This window comes from Oryx dammah, unplaced genomic scaffold, assembly GCF_014754425.2.
Source record: "Oryx dammah isolate SB20612 unplaced genomic scaffold, SCBI_Odam_1.1 HiC_scaffold_18, whole genome shotgun sequence".
NCBI lineage: Eukaryota > Metazoa > Chordata > Mammalia > Artiodactyla > Bovidae > Oryx > Oryx dammah.
In genome coordinates, this window is record NW_024070202.1 from 118,273,186 (window position 1) to 118,292,629 (window position 19,444).

Here is a 19,444-nt window from a genome sequence, read left to right on the forward strand (position 1 = left end):
CTCTCGTCAAAGATCAGTTGGCTCAATTGTGTGTCTGTCTCTGGGCTTGGTATTCTGGTTCATGGATCTGTTTGTCTGTTTGGGGTTTTTTGGTTTGTTTTGCTGTTTTTGCCAGTGCCACATTGTCTTGCTTTCTGGAGCTTTATAGTAAGTCTCAGATCTGGGTAGTGTCAGTCCTCTGACTTTGTTCACATTTTTCTTCAGCATCCTGTTGGCTTTTTTGAGTCTTTTGCCCTTTCATAGCAACCTTAGAGTCACTTTGTTGATAATCACAAAATAACTTACTGTGCTTTTTTTTTTCCTTTAAAAAAAAATCATTGTGTTTTAAGTGTATTCGTTACATCAGGTTTTTTAAAGTATAGTTAATGAACAATATTACATAAATTGCAGGTGTATAGTAATTCACTGTTGTTAAAGGTTATGCTCCATTTATGGTTGTTATTGGAGAAGGAAATGGCAGCCCACTCTAGTATTCTTGCCTGGAGAATCCCATGGACAGAGGAGCCTGGCAGGTTATAGTCCAGAGTCAGATATGACTTAGCAACTAAACCACCGCTACCATGGTTACATGCAATATTGGCTGTGTTCTCTGTGTTGTATGGACTTACTGGGGTTTTGACTGGGATTCTGTTGAATCTGTAAATCAAGAGAGCAGCCTCTGGAGGGGTTGCTTCCCAGGAGATGCTAGTGGGAAAGAATCTGCCTGTCAATGCAGGAGACACAAGACATGGGTTCAATCTCTGCATCAGGAAGGTCCCCTGAAGTAGGAAATGGCAACCGATTCTAGTGCTCTTGCTGAGGAAATACCATGGACAGAGAGCCTGGCGGGCTGCCATCCATGGGGTTGCACAGTTGGATATGACTGAGGAGCTGAGCACTGATGTGATTCTATGCTTTTTCTTTAGTCTGTTGTTATAATGGATTATACCAAGTGTTTTATTAGGTTGGTGCAAAAGTAATTGCAGTTTTACATTGTTGAACTTTGCCATTTGGTATTGGAATGCATTCTCAAGTAAATGTGTCTGTGTTATGCATTATCTAAGTCTTATGTTTTTTCACTAACAACTCATTACTTGCAGTTTTATATTTATTTTAGACAGGGGAAATGATGTTAGGCAAAAGCAAATCTGAGCAATTTTCTTTTAATTAGAGTTCAGAACACTTCATAAAGCTGCAGACAACTCACAACATGAACAATGCATTTGGCCCAGGAGCCGCTACCAAATGTTCAGCGCAGTGGTGGTCTTAGAGGGTCTGCAGAAGAACTGGAAGATGCCCAGAGCCTTGAAGGTGAGCGCAGTGGCTGGTCATCAGAAGCTGACCATGACCAGCTGAGAGGATCCTCGAAGTTGGAAAAGCTCTGCAAGTGAGTGCCTCACGGGCTGTATGTGTGCTTAGTCATGCAGTCGTGTCTGACTCTCTGCGACCCCGTGGACTGCAGTCCCGCCAGGCTCCTCTCCCCATAGGATTCTCCAGGCAAGAATACTGGAGTGGGTTGCCGTGCCCTCCTCCAGGGGATCTTCCCAACCCAGGGATCAAACCCAGGTCTCCTGCATTGCACGCTGATTCCTTACTGTCTGAGCCACCAGGGAAACTCCTCATGAGCTGACTGCACATCAAAAAAATTGTTTTGAAATGTCATCTTCTCTTATTCTGTGCAAGAACAAGTAACCATTTCTTGATTGGATTTTGGCTTGCCATGAAAAGTGGATTTTATACGACTAACTAGCGATGACCAGCTCAGTAGTTGGACCAAGAAGAAGCTCCAAAACACTCCCCAAAGCCAGACTTGCACCAAAAGAGGGCAGGGTCACTGTGGGGTGTCTGCTGCCCGTCCGACTGGCTGCACCTGTAATGGGTTTGCTGGACTCTGAGTCCTGGCGAAAGCGTCACATCTGAGAAGGCCGCTCAGCAAGTGGATGAGATGCATTGAATGCCACAGCCGGCTCTGGCCAACAGGAAGGGCCCGACTCTTCTCCCCAGCATGCCTGACCACCTGTTGCACAAGCAGCACTCCAGACGTTGGATGGATTGGGCTGCAAAGTTTTGCCTCGTCCTCCACATTCACCTGGCCTCTCACCCACCTGCCACCACTTCTTCAAACATCTTAACAACTGTTTGGAGCGAAAATGCTCCCACAACCAGCAGGATGCAGAAAATGCCTTCCAAGAGTTCATCAAATCCCCAAGCATGGATTTTTTTGCTATGGAGAAGAGTTATTTCTTTTTGGCAAAAATGTGTTGATTGTAATGGTTCCTGTTTTGATTAATAAAGATGTGTTTGAGCCTAGTTATGACAATTTAAAATTTATGGCCCAAAACTGCAATTACTTTTTCACCAGCCTAATAAATGCTGAACCCTCCCTGCATACCTAGCATAAGTCCCACTTGCTTGTGATATATAATTCTTTTTATACATTGTTGTGTTCAGTTTGTAGTGTTTTATTGCGCCTGTGTTCAGGGGAGAACTGTCAGTAGGTTTCACCTCCTGTGATATCTTTTTCTGGTTTGGGTGTTAGGGTGCTGCTGGTTCACAGAGCAGGTTTTACTCTAGAGGTTCCCGAAGCCCGCTACTGGAATTTTAACTTCGCCTTTGCCTAAGTCTGCTGCTGCTGCTGCCACTGCTAAGTCGCTTCAGTCGTATCTGACTCTGTGCTACCCCATAGATGGCAGCCCACCAGGCTCCCCCATCCCTGGGATTCTCGGCAAGAACACTGGAGTGGGTTGCCATCGCCTTATCCAATGCAGGAAAGTGAAAAATGAAAGTGAAGTCGCTCAGTCGGACTCTTAGGGACCCCATGGACTGCAGCCCACCAGGCTCCTCCGTCCATGGGATTTTCCAGGCAAGAGTACTAGAGTGGGGTGCCATTGCCCTCTCTGTGCCTAAGTCTAGACTGCTCTTAAGATAGCAAGCTCTCTGACTGGTTAGCTTCATACAGCTACCCTCTGTTGTATAATTGAAGGTCTTACCTTAAATATTTTAACTTAGGAGAATGTGCTGTTTCACTTTGAAAAGCTGACACTCGGTATGTGTGTTGTTGTTCTGTACCCTGTATACATTTGCAGCATAAGCTGTCTCTTACAGGCCTGACATCAAGGGAAGCAGGATGTTTTCTAAGATCAGGTTTTAAAATTTGCTGTCAGGACTGGTATTATTACCTTGCTGTTTTTCCCAGTGGCCCCAGTCTGTCCTCTTGAATGTGATTATCTGTAGCCTTCACGTATGAGACCAGAACTCTGAGTTCCCTGTCGCAGATAAAGTCAGAAGTTCTTGATCTAGTTCTCAGGGAACATGAGCAGAATGGGAGAGCTGAGACTTTGCTGAACTGTCTTTGGACCTCAGAGAGGGCGGTGAGCAGCAGGCCTGGGGCACCGCGCTCACAGAGGCGCTGACTGGGGGTGTGTGGGTGCAGGGCTTAAGGTGGGCTCCGGGGAGGCTTGGTCCTGAGAGTGAGCGCCTCCTGCAGCGTGTCCGGCACCTGCCTCGCCTGCCTTCCCTTGTCCTGTCTGACTTTGCACACTTGTGTGCCCTGATTTTCTGGAGTTACAGAGCTAGTTGCCAACTAGGTCTCTTAACTAAGGTAATAAACAATTCATTTCATAGGACTGTAGAAGAGCCCTCAAAAGAGGTTATTGCAAAAGCAGTGAAGAGTTTTCCTCTGTGATTTTCCCTTTTTCTTATAACTTCAAAGAATGCGGGCACTTAGGAGTTTGGAAGTTAAGTGTGTTCTTTGCCCATGACTTGTGCTCCGACCACGGCCTCTTCATGCTGTCTGTCTCCTCTGCCATCTGTAAGCATGGAGGCAGGAGCAGGCACTTCTGTCCAGTGTCCCCAGAGTCCATCCTTCAGTGCTGGCCAGGCTGAAGACGGGGATACCTGTGCAGGTGTGGGTGGCAGCATGGATTGGCACAGTCTCCCGGGGGCAGTTCAAGGGCAGGCGCCCAGAGCCACAAACAGGCGCCGGTGTAGATGCCCGGGAAAGAAAAGATGATGGCTGTGGCATTGCTTGTGTTATTGAAAAATTCAAAACAGCCTAAATGTCTGACGGAAGAAGAGTTGTTAAATGGTAATGTAACAGTACAGTGGGGTACTATACAGCTGTTTAAAGTGGTCATGATCTATATTTTTTAATACTTATAACTTATTGATGTCTGTTCATCATCTGTATTAGAATGCCATTTTTAATAGAAACTAGCAAAGAGTCAGACACGACTGAGCGACTGAACTGAATTGAGATTGCAGAACGTTACTCCGTTTAAATTATGCTCATCTGAACAGTCATCATCTCTTGCTGTACCAGTCTCTAAATCTCCAGTGAATAAAGGTCTAGTTGTCTATTTCTGCATCCTAGTGGCTTCAAGCAGTACAGTTTCGCACTCTGTGGGGCCAGATACCTGAGGGCTGTTGCGGCGGTCTCTCGGAGGCCTCGGCGTTGGAAAGCAGGAAACCATTGTTTGGTGTTGGGGGCTCCGTTCCCGGGCTGGCTCATGTCTGCGCCTGGAGGTTGGAGCTGGGTCTTGGTGGTAGGTGTCCGTTCCCTGCCCCTTGGACGTCTTCAGCGCTGCTTGAGCGTGCTCCTGACATGGCAGCTGGCTTCCCCAGAGCTAGTGGCACAGGAGAGCAGGGAGAGCGTGCGGTGCCTGTTGGGGGGCATCCTGAGCGTCAGGCATTGTCCCTTCTGCCCTGTTTGATGTTCCAGTCCGAGCTTCAGGTGAAGCCCACCAGTGTGGAGATGTCATAAGGAAAGAAACTGGTGAACTAGGAACAGCAGAGCAAACTGGTGAACTCAGGCACTGACTTAAAATCCCCTTTCCCCAGGCAGAAGTCTTCCTGACTGAACTGTTACCTTCTGCTGCTCGAAAACAGGCGTACCTGCAGAGTCTGACCTGAATTGTTAGGAGTTAGCCATCTTCCTCAAAAAAGCCTTAGAAGCAGGAAGGGCTGTCATTTATTTGCAGTAGTTTGAATTCACTGAGATCATTTCCCTTTTTAACCCAGCCACCCTTGGAGCGCCGCGGGGAATACACAGGGCAGTGAGTGAGTTGGGAATCTCGGCGGTCATGGGGCAGCTGGGGGGAGAGGGTGAAGTAGGAGAGGACTGAAGTGTGTTTCTGCCTTGGGCAGTCTGGTGCCGGGACGCAAGGCGGAAGCTAGTTCTCCTCCTCTTTGAGTACCTGCCCGCAACCTGCCTTCGAGCCCTGTGCTGGTGCCTTCGGCTCTGTGTGCTGGGCTGGATTCTTGCTAGGTTTCTGATTGAACATGGTTGCCACCAGTGAGAAGCCATGGGCAGAGTTGTCCGACCATGAGAAAGTGGCTGTCACTTACAGACTGTGCGGCTGGCTGGAGGCGAGGCTGGGGGGACGGCAGTGAGGCCAGCTCACAAAGGGGGCCCGTGAGGAGCTCGTCCCTCGGGGGCGGTGTAGGGCCGAACCCCAGGTGAGAAGCCTCTGTAGTCAGGCAGGGTAGTGGGGGCCTGAGGCAGGTGGCCGGTCCCGAGGGGAGGGCCCCAGCGCTGCTGAGGAGCTAGAGTTGATGAGATCTGCAGGGACCAGCGGCAGGCACATCAGGTGTCAGTCTGGGGCGACAGGAGTGGACATGATCTGGGGCGCTGAGGAGCCCCTAGGACGTGCTCAGTGTGAAATGCTTGGGGATGTGCAGTCGGCAGGAGCAGCTTCAGGGAGAGACTGGGAAGTCTGCTCCGTTGGTCCATCAGTAGGTAGTTGAAACTGCACGATGCACTGGAAAGTGTTCTGCTGAGAAGACGCGTGGGCTCAGGACAAAACTCCAAGGGACGCAAGCGTTCACAGGAACAACAGAGAGAGGCTTGCCAGGGCCCCGGGCATGGCCAGCCAGTATGCATGTCTGCAAGCGCAGACAGTAGTTCTGACCCAGAGGCGATAGCAGAGCAGAGCTCCTTGGAGAAGTGGGGCTTGTTGGAGGACCTCAGACCTTTGGTACTGGTTTTGTGGTTTTATTTGCTGTAGCTGAGACTCTATCCTGTGGCCTGACCATGAAGCATTCATATATACTCCCCCAAAACCAAGGGTCCAGTTCAGTCTGTTTTCTGAAATTACATGCTGCAGAGCAACTAAGCCCTTGTGCCCCAATGCCTGAGCCTCTGCCCTGAGCCTGGGAGCCACTGCTGCTGAAGCCTGCGCAGCGCAACTGGAGAAGAACCCGTGCGTCACCAGAGGGCCCGCACAGCCAAACGTGAATTAAGAGGTTTTTTATAATCAAAAAAAGAGATTCCTATAAAAAAAATGACCGTGCATGTACTCTGTATGAGCTGTGTATGAGGTGTTCGTGCTTTACTTTGGGGCTTGTAGATTATTTCTCCCCTGTTCGAGCACCATCTTTATAGCCAGTGGTTTATAATTACCTTTGGGATAGATTGCAGGAAGAAGCTGGATTGCTCGGTCCCCATGTGCATGCTGACTTTGGCGTGTCCCCTGGGCTGCGCAGTCCTGCTGCCCAAGCAGCTGCGCGCACTGGCCACCGAGGGCCGTGGCAGGCAGCCTCAGCCTCTGAGGGCGCTTGCTCTCTGGGGATGCTGCTTTTCTGCTTGCTCGTGGCTGTAAGCCGGGCTGAATCTCGGGGTCTGTCTGCCTGCTTGCTGTGTGCTCTTGCTTCTTCTTGACTCCCGCTCTGAGGCAGAGACGCTAGCAGCCTGCGGAGGTAGGAATCAGGGCTCAGAGACTCGGGTCCTGCAGTGAAAAGCGCGAGGCTCAAGCGCGTGAGCCCTGGTCTGGGTGTTGTGTAGCCTGCGCGTCTAGTGTTGCCTCTGCGTAAGCCTTCCTTTCACTCTTCGGCAAGGTGAGGACCCTTGCAGGCACCGGAAGGGTGGCTTTAGCAGTCCTGTGTCTTTTTGAGTTGATTTTCTTATGGTAGTTGTAAGAAATGTTCCCTTTAACTTTAGAAGGAACGTTAGTAACCCTAGTGGGTTAGCAGGCAGCGCAGCTCATAGCCTGTCTTCACTGTGAAAGGTGAAATTGTAAAAAGTATAATGGCGACTTGACAAGATGCTTACCTCTGTAACCAGCTGTCTGCAACATAGTTCCTCATGGGCTTCTGTTTCTGAAACTTTGAAATGAGAAAGTCATAATTCTTGATAATGAGATGTTTAGATTATCACTCACCTTCCTTAATTCTGATGATGTTTCCATTTCTAATCTCGTCAGTGGCCTCAAAAAAAGTTTCTTTTTTTAAATTGGAAAAAGTTTTAAAAACAGATTATTCTAAAGGGCGTATATAATGAGGCTTTCCTCTCACTAAGATCCCAAACTCCCCACTATTACCAGCTTCCTCAAGGTTTCCAAAATTATTACCAGCTTCCTCAGGGTTTCCACAGCTAGAGTAAGTGGAGATAAACACGTCCCCCTGACATCTTAAGTCACCAGGAGAGCTGCGGTCCTCCTCAGCGCCGTGCCTCGGCGGCACCTCCACAGCAGCACTTGACGGCAGCTTCTCTCCGTGGGTGCGTGATGTCCCGCGGCCACTTTGCTGGTGGTTAGATGGACTGTGCAGTCTGTTTCTAGGGCTTTGCTAGTGCAGCTGCCGTAATTACCACACAGTTCTGGTGTAGGAACAGAAGGTCTTTTGGAAGTTACTGTAATGGAATATACACCGTTACATTTTATGAAAGTGGAAGTGAAGTTGCTCAGGCGTGTCCGACTCTTTGCGACCCGTGGACTGTAGCCCACCAGGCTCCTCCGTCCATGGGATTCTCCAGGCAAGAATACTGGAGTGGGTTGCCATTTCCTTCTCCAGGGGATCTTCCCAACCCAGGGATCGAAGCCAGGTCTCCCGCATTGCAGGCAGACGCTTTAACCTCTGAGCCACCAGGGAAGCCCCGTTACATTTCATTGTGGTACTTTAAATGAGCATAAATTTTATTTTTAAATCAGCACAAATGCGTTTTTTCTGTGTAGATTTTGAATTGGGACTCATGTTGCATTGTTTTATAAATGTGATTTTCGTAATTTGTCACTCTATTTTGTTCCAGTTTTAGGATGTGAAAGTGTTAGTTGCTCAGTCGTGCCTGACTCTTTGCGACCCCGTGGACTGTAGCCCGCCAGACTCCTCTGTCCGTGGAATTCTCTAGGCAGGAGTACTGGGGTGGGTCGCCATTTCCTTTTCCAGGGGCTCTTCCTGACCCAGGGGTCGAACCCAGTCTCCTTCGTTGCAGGCAGATTCTTTACCGTCTGAGCCCCCAGGGAAGCCCTCAGTTTTAAGATACGTGCTGCCAGAGTGAGCTCCTATGACTGTGTTTTTTGCCCCTTTGACTGTGTTTGCCTGTGTGTGAAGCTGGTTGCCATTGTATTTTTCATAAAGTTTCTTTCTTATAGGTCTATAAAAGAAGGAAAAATCCAGAGATCATAGGTTGTACATTATTCACAAAACTTCTGCTAGTTTTAATTAACTCAAAGTATTTTACTTGAATATTCTTCAAATTATGTAAAAGTATTAGGATTGTTCATGCATAACTTGAAACAGATGTAAGACTGAGTCTGTTTATATTGGTAAATGGGGTAAATTTCTAGTGGAAAATAGCCTATAGATAAAACAGAGAATCTCACGTTATTTTTTTAAATAAACGTATTAGTAAACATGCTGAAGTTCTTAAGTGGTTAGCAGTCAGTTTGAGTGTTTGTCTTTATGGAAGTTGTCATGTTATGTAAACTTAGTTTAACCTATAGTCAAATTTTTGAATATGCATTTTTAAAAAATTCTGATGGTTAATGAAATCTACTTTGAACTCTATATGACTTTTTTAAAAAAGTTCATTTTGTTACCACTAAGTTCATTTGCATGAAGAAAGCGTTTTTTTTTTTCCCCTTGAAAAAGCATCTTTATTAATGGTATTTGTGAAGTTTGGCCATATTTAATCTTCAGAGAAGATAAGATACTGTGCCTGAAGGTCAAAGGTCAAATAGAGAAGTCTGCTGTGGTTTACTCTTGTTTACTTATTCATGAATAGGGTTAGTGTCCCCGCTGTGGAGGTGAGAGAGTGGCATTGAAAGCAGCACGTCTGCGATAGGACAAGAGGGTTAGTCATTCCCTGTTTCAGTGCTTTTTATAAATCTAGTGTGTAACTGCTGCTGGGAATCCCTAACTTGTCTAGGCCCGTAGATGCTGAAAGGGAAGAGACACTTTCACGTGCAGTAAGCTGAAACCAGCAACCTGTAAAAGCCAGTCTGCATGTGCTTTTTGGCTGGCACCTCCCTGCTGTCTTCCTCCCAGTCACACATGCCATGAGCTTATTCTTGGCTTTGTTGAGCTGTATTTAAAAGCTTATTTGTGGAGTAGCTTTGTTAGCATCTTAGTCTGAAAAAGTGAGAGGTTATTTGTTGCACTTGGATAATAAAGCAAACAGGAAAAGATAAGATTCAAATAAAAGAAGCGTCTCCTGGCCTTCCAGCGCTGCTGCTCACCCCCGAGTCTGACTCTTCTAAGTGGCCTTGCAGAGCCGTGTTCTGTGGGTGAGTCACAGAGGTGTGCACTCTTTTTGTTTGAACGCATGCTGGAGTGTGCTGAACCCCCTGCTGCACCCCCCCCGTCCCGCCGAGCGCTGTGTCTGGAGGTAGTTCAGGTCAGTACAGATGGATCTCCTGCACTTTAAAGCAGTTCTCTGTAATCCTCCCTGTGATGAGTGTTCTGAAGTTATCTAGCTGTCATGTAGTTTAATGGCCATTTAGGTTGTTTTCAACTTTTTTTGCTAATTTAAGCAGCATTGGGTGCGTATATGTGTGCCAGTAATGTTTGCAGGTTAAATTGCTAGGAGGGTTGATCAAAGTCCATATACATTGTAAATTTTTATAGTTATTTCTAAACTGCCCTCTAAGGAGAGCACATCAGTGCATGAAAGTAGCTGCTGCCCGTCTTCATCTCAGCCTGTTACCTGAGGGTTAAATTTGCCAGTTAGGTTAAAACCTGCCACTGCATTTTTATTGCATTTTTTTCCCTAAAAATGAAGTTCTGTTTAAAATATGTCTTTATTTCCTAATTTTTCTATTTGATTGTTGACATTTTAAAATTATTTTTGAGAGCTTTTACAAATAGCTGGTTTTGCAGTGTTACAGATATTCCCACTGTCACCTTTTTAAACCTTGGATATGATATTTTTCTGTGTATAAAGTTTTAATTTTTATGGGATCAAACTTATAATTCTTAAATAAGTTAATGACAAACAGTAACATAGAGTTAATGTGTGGAGTGGTGTTTCTTTCTTAGAGAAAGTCTTCCTTCACACTGAGCGTTTGAAAACCATCCTCGTATCATCCACACATATTTTTATAAAGTGCTCTGATGTGTGCAAATCTCAGGTCCATCAGGAGTCTGTCTTGATGTGAAGACATAGGGATATAATGTCATTTATTCAGGCTTCTCAGCTGTTGCACCACTCTTTACTAATGTGGTTTGCTTTCTGGAAGGCTGAATCCCCGTCTTCATTTCTGACTCTCTGGAGGCCCTGTCCCCGTGCCTTGTCTGCCCCTGCTGGAGCCTGTCCCCGTGCCGTGCCTGCCCCTGCTGGAGCCTGTCGGTGCAGCTCAGTGTTCGTCCCGGGGTGTGGAGTGTGATGTTTCCAGTGGGACATGAGAGAACATTTAAAAACAAAATCGTGTTTATTCAACACCCAATAGAGCAGTTGAGCTAGGATGCTGTGTCTGTTCAGGTGTGGTAGACAGGCCTGCCCCCAGAGCGTGTGCCCGGGGTGGACTGCTTCTCGGGCTGAGGCCCACGTCGCTGGTGTGGGTCCTGGACCCTGGCTCACCTGTGCATGGTACCAGGCTTGCTGGTTTACTCTCTTAGCAGTGTGGTGAAATTTCACTTTCAGAAGCTGATGGTTATTTACTGTTCCAGGCCAGAATACTGGAGTGGGTAGCCATTCCCTTCTGCAGGGGATCATCCCAACCCAGGGGTCGAACCAGGGTCTCCTGCATTGCAGGCGGATTCTTTGCCAGCTGAGCCACCAGGGAAGCCCCTTGGTGCGCTGTGGTCAGGCGATGGGACTTGTCTTGCTTTCTGATTTTCTGCTCCTCTCTGGAGAGGCCACTCTCCCGCTGGCCCTGTGTGGCTTCACCTGCTGAAGAGCGCGCGTCCTCTCCATCTGGCAGCCATACCTTTGAGGGTGATGCCCGTGTGGCCTTGGGGTCCTGACCGCAGATTGGGTCGTAGTCTGCGTGCTGAGTAGCACGCCTGTGTGCTGGGAGCGCGTCCCGTGTGTTCCTGTGGTCTCTCGGCTTTAGGGAGCTCCCTGTTGATGGGTGGAGGGGCAGGGGAGGCGCTGGTCTGCCCTCCTGGGGGAGGTGGCGTTTAAGCCAAGCCTCACCTGAGGCGAGGGGGCACTTGCCAGGTGTGCGCGTCGGTGTCAAGGGGGAAGGCCAGGTGGGAGGAGGGCAGGGCGACGGAGGCTTGAGGGGCTCGCTGTGCAGGAGGCCGCACTGCAGGTGCCGGACATTGAAGCCGGTGGGAGTGAACTGGGGGTAAGAGAGGGGCCTAGCCCTCGAACCCTCACCCCCGGGGCATTTAGGTTAACGGTGCTGCAACTCACTCACTCGTGAAGTCAACCTGGTGACTGTTTTGCTGACATGTACCTTTTTTAAAAGGTAAAACATGGCTTTAAGTATATTTTCTCATAGTTTTAACAGCATTTTAAGAAGTCTTGGCTCTTTAGTTGTACCCAAGTAATGAATATACATTAAATCTGGACAAAGAGAGAAGAAGAAATTACAGATACACACTTACCATTCCTATTCACAAATAAAGAGGATAACTAGAAGTGTGGTTGTATTTTTATCTAGAGCCTTCCCATAATTCTGAGCGTTTGCTTTAGATTTTTCCATTCCCCCTCCTCTTTTTAATTAATCAATTAAAAATAAAATATTTTTCTGACCTTTGATGTGTGGTAGCTTTAAAGGTTTTTTTATTTGAATCCAAGAAATGAAATTTTCTATAGTGAAAAATATCTGGAGGATTTATTTCTTTGGCTGTAAATTTTGTCAGTGAGAAACTTTTGTTCTACACATTGTGTATTCCTTCACATATCAAAGTTGATTTTAATTTGGCTCATTACTTGCTTACTGACACTATTCTGATGAGCTGTATGTGTTAACAAATTTAAGTTTATTAATTTTCCTAATGACTTATATGTTAAGATCTTGGACCTTTAATTTTATTTTGGATTAAATTCACAAAATTAAAATACTGTTGCAGTATGGACTGAAACTGTTCTGGGGGGGATTGTCTGTAAGTATCTTTGTTTGAAACGTTTAACTTTCCCGTTTGTTATTTCCATTCCTTCTGCATATCAACTAATGTTGGTCAGGATGCGGTTTTACTTATGATGAAAATAATTTTTTAAAACTCTGGTAACAATGAAAAGTTGAGTTTTTCATTGACATTTTTATTGAGATAATTGTACAGTCACATGCTGTACATACCTGAATACATGAAAGGGCTGAATACATGAAAGAGCTGTTGGAAACCCCACAGGGAGGTCTTGTGTTGGCCTGGCCTTTTCCCTGGGGTGCTCTTGCTGAGCTGTGGTGTAAGCTCACAGGCAGGGTGCTGCCAGTGTGCTGATCTTACTCAGACCTCCCCAGTTTTACTTGAACTAACGTGTGTGTGTGTGTGTGTGTGTGTGTGTGTGTGTGTAAAGAAATCAGATTCTATTCTTAGAAAACTCCTAGCGTTGTACGGTTAACTTGACATGTGGCCTGGGGGTGGGGTGGGCTGGGGAAGGGGCCATCTAACCACTGTGCCTGGGATTTCTTATCGACAGACAGTTTGATTGGATGATCTCTAGAACTCTTTTCGGTCACAGCATTCTGTAATTTTTGCATGAGAGCATTTTAGAATTTGAAATGACACCCTTTGTCTTTTCTCTCTTTTTGTGTTTAGGAAGAAAAGGCTTCTCTTTTACATCGAACTCAGGAAGAAAGAAGAAAGAGGGAGGTAAGCAGTGTGTGACAGTCCCTGCCGACAAGCCGTTTCCGGAGCATTCAGCTGGGCCCTGCGTTTACTGTTTAATATACATAGATACGTGTATGTATATGTGATATAACGCGCATTTGTGTGTATGTTAAACTTCTGAAGCCATTCTGGATTTGTTGATTTTATGGTGAGTCATCTAATGTAGATGGGCTAAAAGAATGCAGAAAAGGTGGGCTTAAAAGAGCAGTTTCCAGAGTGGGGGAGGACATAGACTTTCAGTTCAAGTGGTTGCTTGTGGTGTGGCTTCCAGAAGGTGTAGGACATCTTGGAGTATAATGTTCGCGTTTCACCAAGTAGGAGACTCCCTGTGAAGGCAGACTGTGTGTTTGTGAAGAGGCTGAATACACGAAAGGGGCTAGGGACCCCTTTTGTTCCAGTCTAGTGTACATTTCATCTTCGGAGACAGTTTCTTAAAATGGCTTTGCCTTGTTGACTGATCAGCAGTGTGGTGTCTTATGGCCTGCTTTTCTGGGTGGTTTCTTGGTTTGTTTTTTAATAAGTCATGCATCCCTTTAACGCATCCATATTGAGAGCTCGTCTTCCGGGTAGTGCTCTGCCGGCTGGGTGTGTGGGTGGGGATAAGGCAAGACAGTGTTCCTGCGGGGCATGGACCGCAGGCGTGAGGCAGGGTCCTGCAGCAGGGACCCAGAGGGCCTGCTGTCGGTGTTGAGGGAAGGCGTTTCTGAGCTCGCCAGAGCTGAGTGAATTCCTGGAGGACAGAGCAGGAACGCTGTGGGCAGCTGGAACAAGAGCCTTCTGGGCCAGGGAGCCGCAGGTACAGCAACGCTGGGGCAGGCTCTCCCGGCCTCTGGGCTGCTGACGTAGGTCCTGGGCCAGGCGGTGCCTTGTCGGGCGCCTGCCCACACGCTGCAGGGTTAGCCCATCCCTTGGCCTCTACATTGGTTCCCGAGTAGATGATGCACCATAAGATCAACAGATCCAGAATGGTTTCTGGAGTTTAACATACATGTAGATACATGTTACGTCACATATACATACATAGGGCCTCTCCAGCAGATGCCACGACCCTCCCTCCCCAGACTGGGACAACCGCAGATGTCTCCAGAAATCACCGAATGCTTCCTTGGTGGTGAGATTGCCCTCCCTTGAGAGTCAATGCCCAAACTAGTAAAGTATACTGAAAAACAAGGAGGTGATACCGTAGTGGGTAGCCGTTCCCTCCTCCAGAGAATCTCCGTGACCCAGGGTTCACACCCGAGTCTCTGGCTCTACAGGGAGGCTCTTCGTGGGCCGAGCCGCCGGGGTTGCCCATGCCCTGGCTGCGGCGTCGGCCCTCCTCTGGCGCGCTCTCAGGCAGCCCTCCCTGTGGTGCTTCTGCTCCAGCTCTCCTCTCCTCCTCCTCGTGGGCTCACCTTATAGATGTGATGTGGCCTTCACGCTATGTCCTGTGTGTCTCCTTTTTCTGTGTGTTTATCCTTTTCAATATCTGTGCTTTGATTTGGCTAGTCTCTTCTTGTCTAACTTCTGATTTACAAATGATCTCTGATTATTAAATATATCCACTGAGTTCTGAATTCCGGTTTTTATTTCAGTTCTAGAATTTTCTTTGATTCTTTTATTTATTCTTTTATTTATATGTTTCATTCTTTTATAAGAGACCAGTTCTCTTGTCTTTTAATTTCTTGAACATAATTTTAAAGATAATGTTTAAACTCCAGTGTTTGGAATTCCTGTGGGTTTGTTTGTGTTGTTTGTCCTCTTGATTTTAAATTCTTGTCTTTTGCCTGGTTATTTTGGTTGAATACTGGGCATTGTATGTTCTAACCAGGATGATGCGTTCAGGTTCTAGAATGTGACCTCTTCTTCTTTTCGGAGAGCATTGCATTTGTTTCTGGCAGGCAGTAGGGAGCGGGTCAATAAACCCCCTTTAACCGAGGGAGGGATGAGCTGGTTGCAGGCTGACTTTCAGGCCTTGTGAGGGTTGATCTATTTCCGGGACACCTGCCAGAGAACTGGAGTGTTACTGAGGCGTCCTCCCTAGTTAACAACTGAATGAACAGAAATGAATGTGTTGAAAATGCCTGGGATGATTTGAGTTTATCATTGGGTACCCTTAGAATCATAGTTATGAATTGATGCCCAAACTTGGTTCAAGCTCAGGGGTTCCCTCATAACCATCTCAAGCTGCGAAGGTGCACTTCTGTGGCCTGGCCGTGTGACTGTATGAGTGTGTGTGCCGCTCACGCCTGTAGGTGGCATTCAGAGAGGCTGTGACGTGGCATCGCGTGCTCAGAGCGACGCTTCTCGTGTCACACCTGCGTTTGCTTTCTGACGCGTATCTGTCGGCATCCCTAGTCTCTGTGGAGACTTGAGTCTCTGTCTTTGAAACAGGAGTGGCGCTCGCCTGGCAGGTTGCTGTGGGGCCCCTCAGACAGCGGCAGCTGCAGGGATCGGAGCAGTGGTAAATCTTGGTTTTGCTCTGTCACCGAGAGCTCTAAAGACAGCCTCGAGTTGATAGTAATAGGAGTTTTCTGCTAGGAAATGGAGTGACCTCTAAAATAAATGCTTATGTGTGTTGTCTGTATTTTTTTTTTAATCTTAAAAGCTTTTTTTATTTTTTATTTTTATTTTAATTGGAGTCTAATTACTTTACAATATTGTAGTGGTTTTTGCCATGTATTGACATGAATCAGCCGTGGGTGTACATGTGTTCCCCATCCTGAACCCACCTCCCTCTCCATCCCATCCCTCAGGGTCATCCCAGTTAAAAGCTTTTTTAAAAAAGTCTGATTGTGCTGGCAGAATTATAAAATAGTTAGCTGTTTTGGAAAACAGTCCAGCAGTTCCTCAAATATTAATTCTATGCCTGGGTATGCACCCAAGAGAAATGAAAACCTGTGTCCCCACAAAAGTCGGTACATGAGTGTCCACATGAATATTATTCATAATGGCCAGAGTGGAAAGAGCCCAAGTGTCCACCAGCTGGTAAGTGAATAAACGAAGAAGACAGACAGTGAAGCGGCCGTCGGAAGGGTGGTCACCCAGGATACACCGTGGCTGAGGCTCAAGAACACAGTGCCGATGAACAGTCAGGCTCAGAGGCTGCATATTATGGTTCTCTTGTGTGGAGCGTGCAGAGCAAAGTTCCATGGAGACAGAAAGCTGACTGGTGGTTGCCGGGCAGGGTGGCGGGGTGGCCTGGGACAGAGAGTGGGGGGTGGCTGACAGCCAGCGGGTCAGGGGCTTTATGGGGCCGAGCGCTGAAACTGTTCTGAATGCAGGCAGTGGGCATGACTGCACAACTCTGAATACGTTAGAAAGTGGTGAATGGCATGTTTCAAAGAGTGGATTTTGTGGTGTGTGGTCTTAACTAGTGTATGTCATTTTCACTGATTCTGACCAATTGTTCTTCCTCCCTGTGCTATTCAGGAAGAAAGGCGAAGATTGAAAAATGCAATAATTATCCAGTCATTTATTCGAGGCTATAGAGACAGAAAACAGCAAGTAAGTTTGCTTTTAACCTGGGGAGGAATTAGAGAGGCATGAGAAAGCTTATTTAGCGTTGGGTTCTTAGAGGTGGAATTCATTTTATGCACATTTTTGTGTGTACTTGTTTAATGAAAGTTAATGTTCAGAAAAGAATTCTGTAAAGCAATTATCCTTCAATTAAAAAAATGAAGAAAAAAGAAGTTAATGTGGATAATAGTATTCTCCCCAACAAGTAATTTTACTAGTTTAGATGGGTTTTTTGGTGGTTTTTAAATTATAAAATACAAACCTAGGCCAAACCCGGGCCACAGATCACAGTAGACGGAGGTGGTGGTGACCCCTGTGGAGGGTGTGTCACGGTTACTCCCCAGGCTTGACCAGCCGTGGCCGCCACGCGGCGCAGCCCTGGCACGCGGCACAGCCCTGGCACGTGGCATAGCCCTGGCGGTCGGTCTGTGCTCCCAGCCGGCCCTGGAGGCCTCGGGCTGCGCGAGCCCTGACGCCGCCCTCTGTCTCGGTCTGTTTCCAGTGTTCCATCCAGAGGAGTGCGTTCGACCGCTGTGCCAGCCTGTCCCAGTCCGGTGGCGCCTTTCCCCTTGCCAGCGGCCCCAACCTTACCCTCCTGGTGAGGCAGCTTCTGTTTTTTTACAGACAGAGTGAAGACTCGAAGCGCTTGGTGAGTGTGGGCTCTGCTTTCTCCAACCCTCGGGCGCGTGTTTTCCAGCTCTTGGTTCACTGTGGGCAGACAACCCCTCCAGCACGGCTCTCCTGTGAGCCTCCGCGGTCAGCTGCGATGGGTTGTCTTTGTGATCATGTGTTTTCCCTCTTAAAGTTGATACAGATTTTCGGTAGGCTTTTTCATTTTTTTTTCAATTACGGAAATTTCAAGTATACAGAACTGGGCTGCTCCGCTGTGCACGCCCCGCGTACCGTGGCCCGGAGCCCGCCGCCATCCCTGGGCCGCCGCCATCAGTGTCACTGCCTCAGCCCGGGGGCACTTCAGGGCGAGGCTCTGACCTCTAGGGCCTTGCTCTGAAACACCCAGAACATTAACTTAAAACATTTTACAGGTTGTGAGGCTACCAGTGATGAGGAGTAGTGTGTGTTAATGGGGGACATCCGTGACTGGCTCAGTCTTTAAAAAAAGTGGAACTTGTCACTGCATCCAGCTTCCCAGGAAGTAGTAGAGATTCGTGTGTAATCATTAGGTTAAATACATACTTATTCTTAGAAATCTTTATTTGTAACAGAAGGAAATCTTTATTTCCATTTGAAGGATGCGTCTGCAGTGCAAGGTCAGCCTTCCGTGGTCCAGCCGTGCGACTGGCGGCACCCTTGTGTGAGACTCAAGTACAGGAGATGGAGGGCGCTTCACTGCCTGGGTGGGCTCTGGTTCTGACACCCACACTGCTTCCTGTTCTGCACCGGGAGGGGCTGTGGGAGGAACGCTCCGTAGGTCTCAAGAGCGGTGAAGGCGGCTACCTTAGACGCACCTCCTCTTGGCTCTGTCTGCAGCCAGCGAGGAGAGGGATGAGACGTGCTCCTCAGAAGGGCCTTGGCGCGCTGTGGAGCAGACTGTCCCTCCTTCTCGCGCTCGTGCACTGAAGGGCAGCTGCGGGGCTGGAGGGTCGGGAGGGTCGAGTGTCTCTCCAGAGCAGCCTTGCCTTCGGAGAGCGGCCCCTAGTTGCCCCGAGGTCCGGTCAGCAGTCCCGCGTGGTTTCTAGGTGTGCAGCGGCCCAGCCCCACGGCTTACACAGAGTTAGAATTAGCCAGCTCCTCAAACCGGGTTCATACGAGGAAAACGAACCAGATGGTCTTTGCAGTTTGCAAACACAAATGCAAGAGCAGTAAACCAGTCATCTCATACGGGGAGGTAGGCCTCCTGCCCCGTCTTCAGGCTCCCTGATTCCTATCTGGAGAGCAGGTGGGACGCCACTGTGGGGAGTTTATTTATTTAAGGTGCTCCCTGCAAAACAGCGTATGTGGCTCTCCCTTCCTCACCTGCTCCCTTGACTTATTTTTTATTATTTTGACTAAATATGCTATCTGCTAAAACGCTGTTTTCTTCTGTGTAGTCTTCCTGAATTACCCTGGAGTTAAGTATCGGGTCACTTTTGTTTCCTCATCTGTGATCTCTGACGGTCGGGTCCGCTTCCAGCTGCCGCTCAGTCAGGCTGCTGGCACTCACCCCCCGGGCGTCCTCCGTGCCCGGGCGTCCTCCGTGCCCGGGCGCTTGCTGCTGTGGCAGCGGTGCAGGTATCCTGCGACCCCTCACTTTGCTTCTCTTCAGTTTCAGACCCTCTCCTGATTGCATTCCTGGTTGCTTGCTTGGTGTACTCCCTCATTTTATTGATACACACCTTCAGTTGACTTCCTGAGAAAGGATGCATAGAAGGAAAGTGTATTTAGTAAACTTATTTAGTTTATTTAGTAAACTTTAGTAAAGTGAATTTAGTAAAAAAAAAAAAAAGTGAAGCAGAAAAAAAAAGTGAAGCAAAGCAGATATTTAATGTACTTAGAACTTTGGGAATGATGATATTGGTGCATTTCTCGAGAAATTTTAAAACAGTATCAAAGTCCAGTCCACTCCAGAGATATAGTATACAGCACAGGGAATAAAGCCAGTATTTACGGTAACTGTAAGTGGAGTATCCCTTTAAGCATTCTAATCCTTATGTTGTGCCTATGAGACATATATAATACTGTGCGCCCCTTACGTGCGCGAGTGTGCTCAGTCACAGCTGACTCTGTGAGGCCTGTGGGCCGCAGCCCTCCAGGCTCCTCTGTCTGTGGGATGTTCCAGGCAAGGATACTGGAGAGAGTTACCATTTCCTCCTCCAGGAACATCAGTTGTGCCTTAATTGAAAAAAAAAAACAAAAAACAAACGCAGTCCAAGAAGTGTTGAAGTGCTTTGAGGGTTTCTTTATGTGGCTGAACCATAATTACTTGACTGGTGTATTTATACCCTTTTCCTTATAGTTCCTACAGTTGCCCATTAGA

General features: G+C 47.6%; 1 protein-coding gene across 2 annotated transcripts in view; it reads left to right on the forward strand.

The window, feature by feature from the left end:
* Positions 1–19,444, forward strand: part of UBE3C (ubiquitin protein ligase E3C) — a 108,373-nt gene that overhangs the window by 8,326 nt on the left and 80,603 nt on the right. For both annotated transcript variants that reach the window (XM_040260211.1, XM_040260212.1), the window contains exons 2-4: positions 12,901–12,954; positions 16,384–16,458; positions 16,973–17,119. In XM_040260211.1, coding sequence (XP_040116145.1) covers positions 12,901–12,954; positions 16,384–16,458; positions 16,973–17,119 — 276 coding nt within the window. The remainder of the gene's footprint in view (positions 1–12,900; positions 12,955–16,383; positions 16,459–16,972; positions 17,120–19,444) is intronic.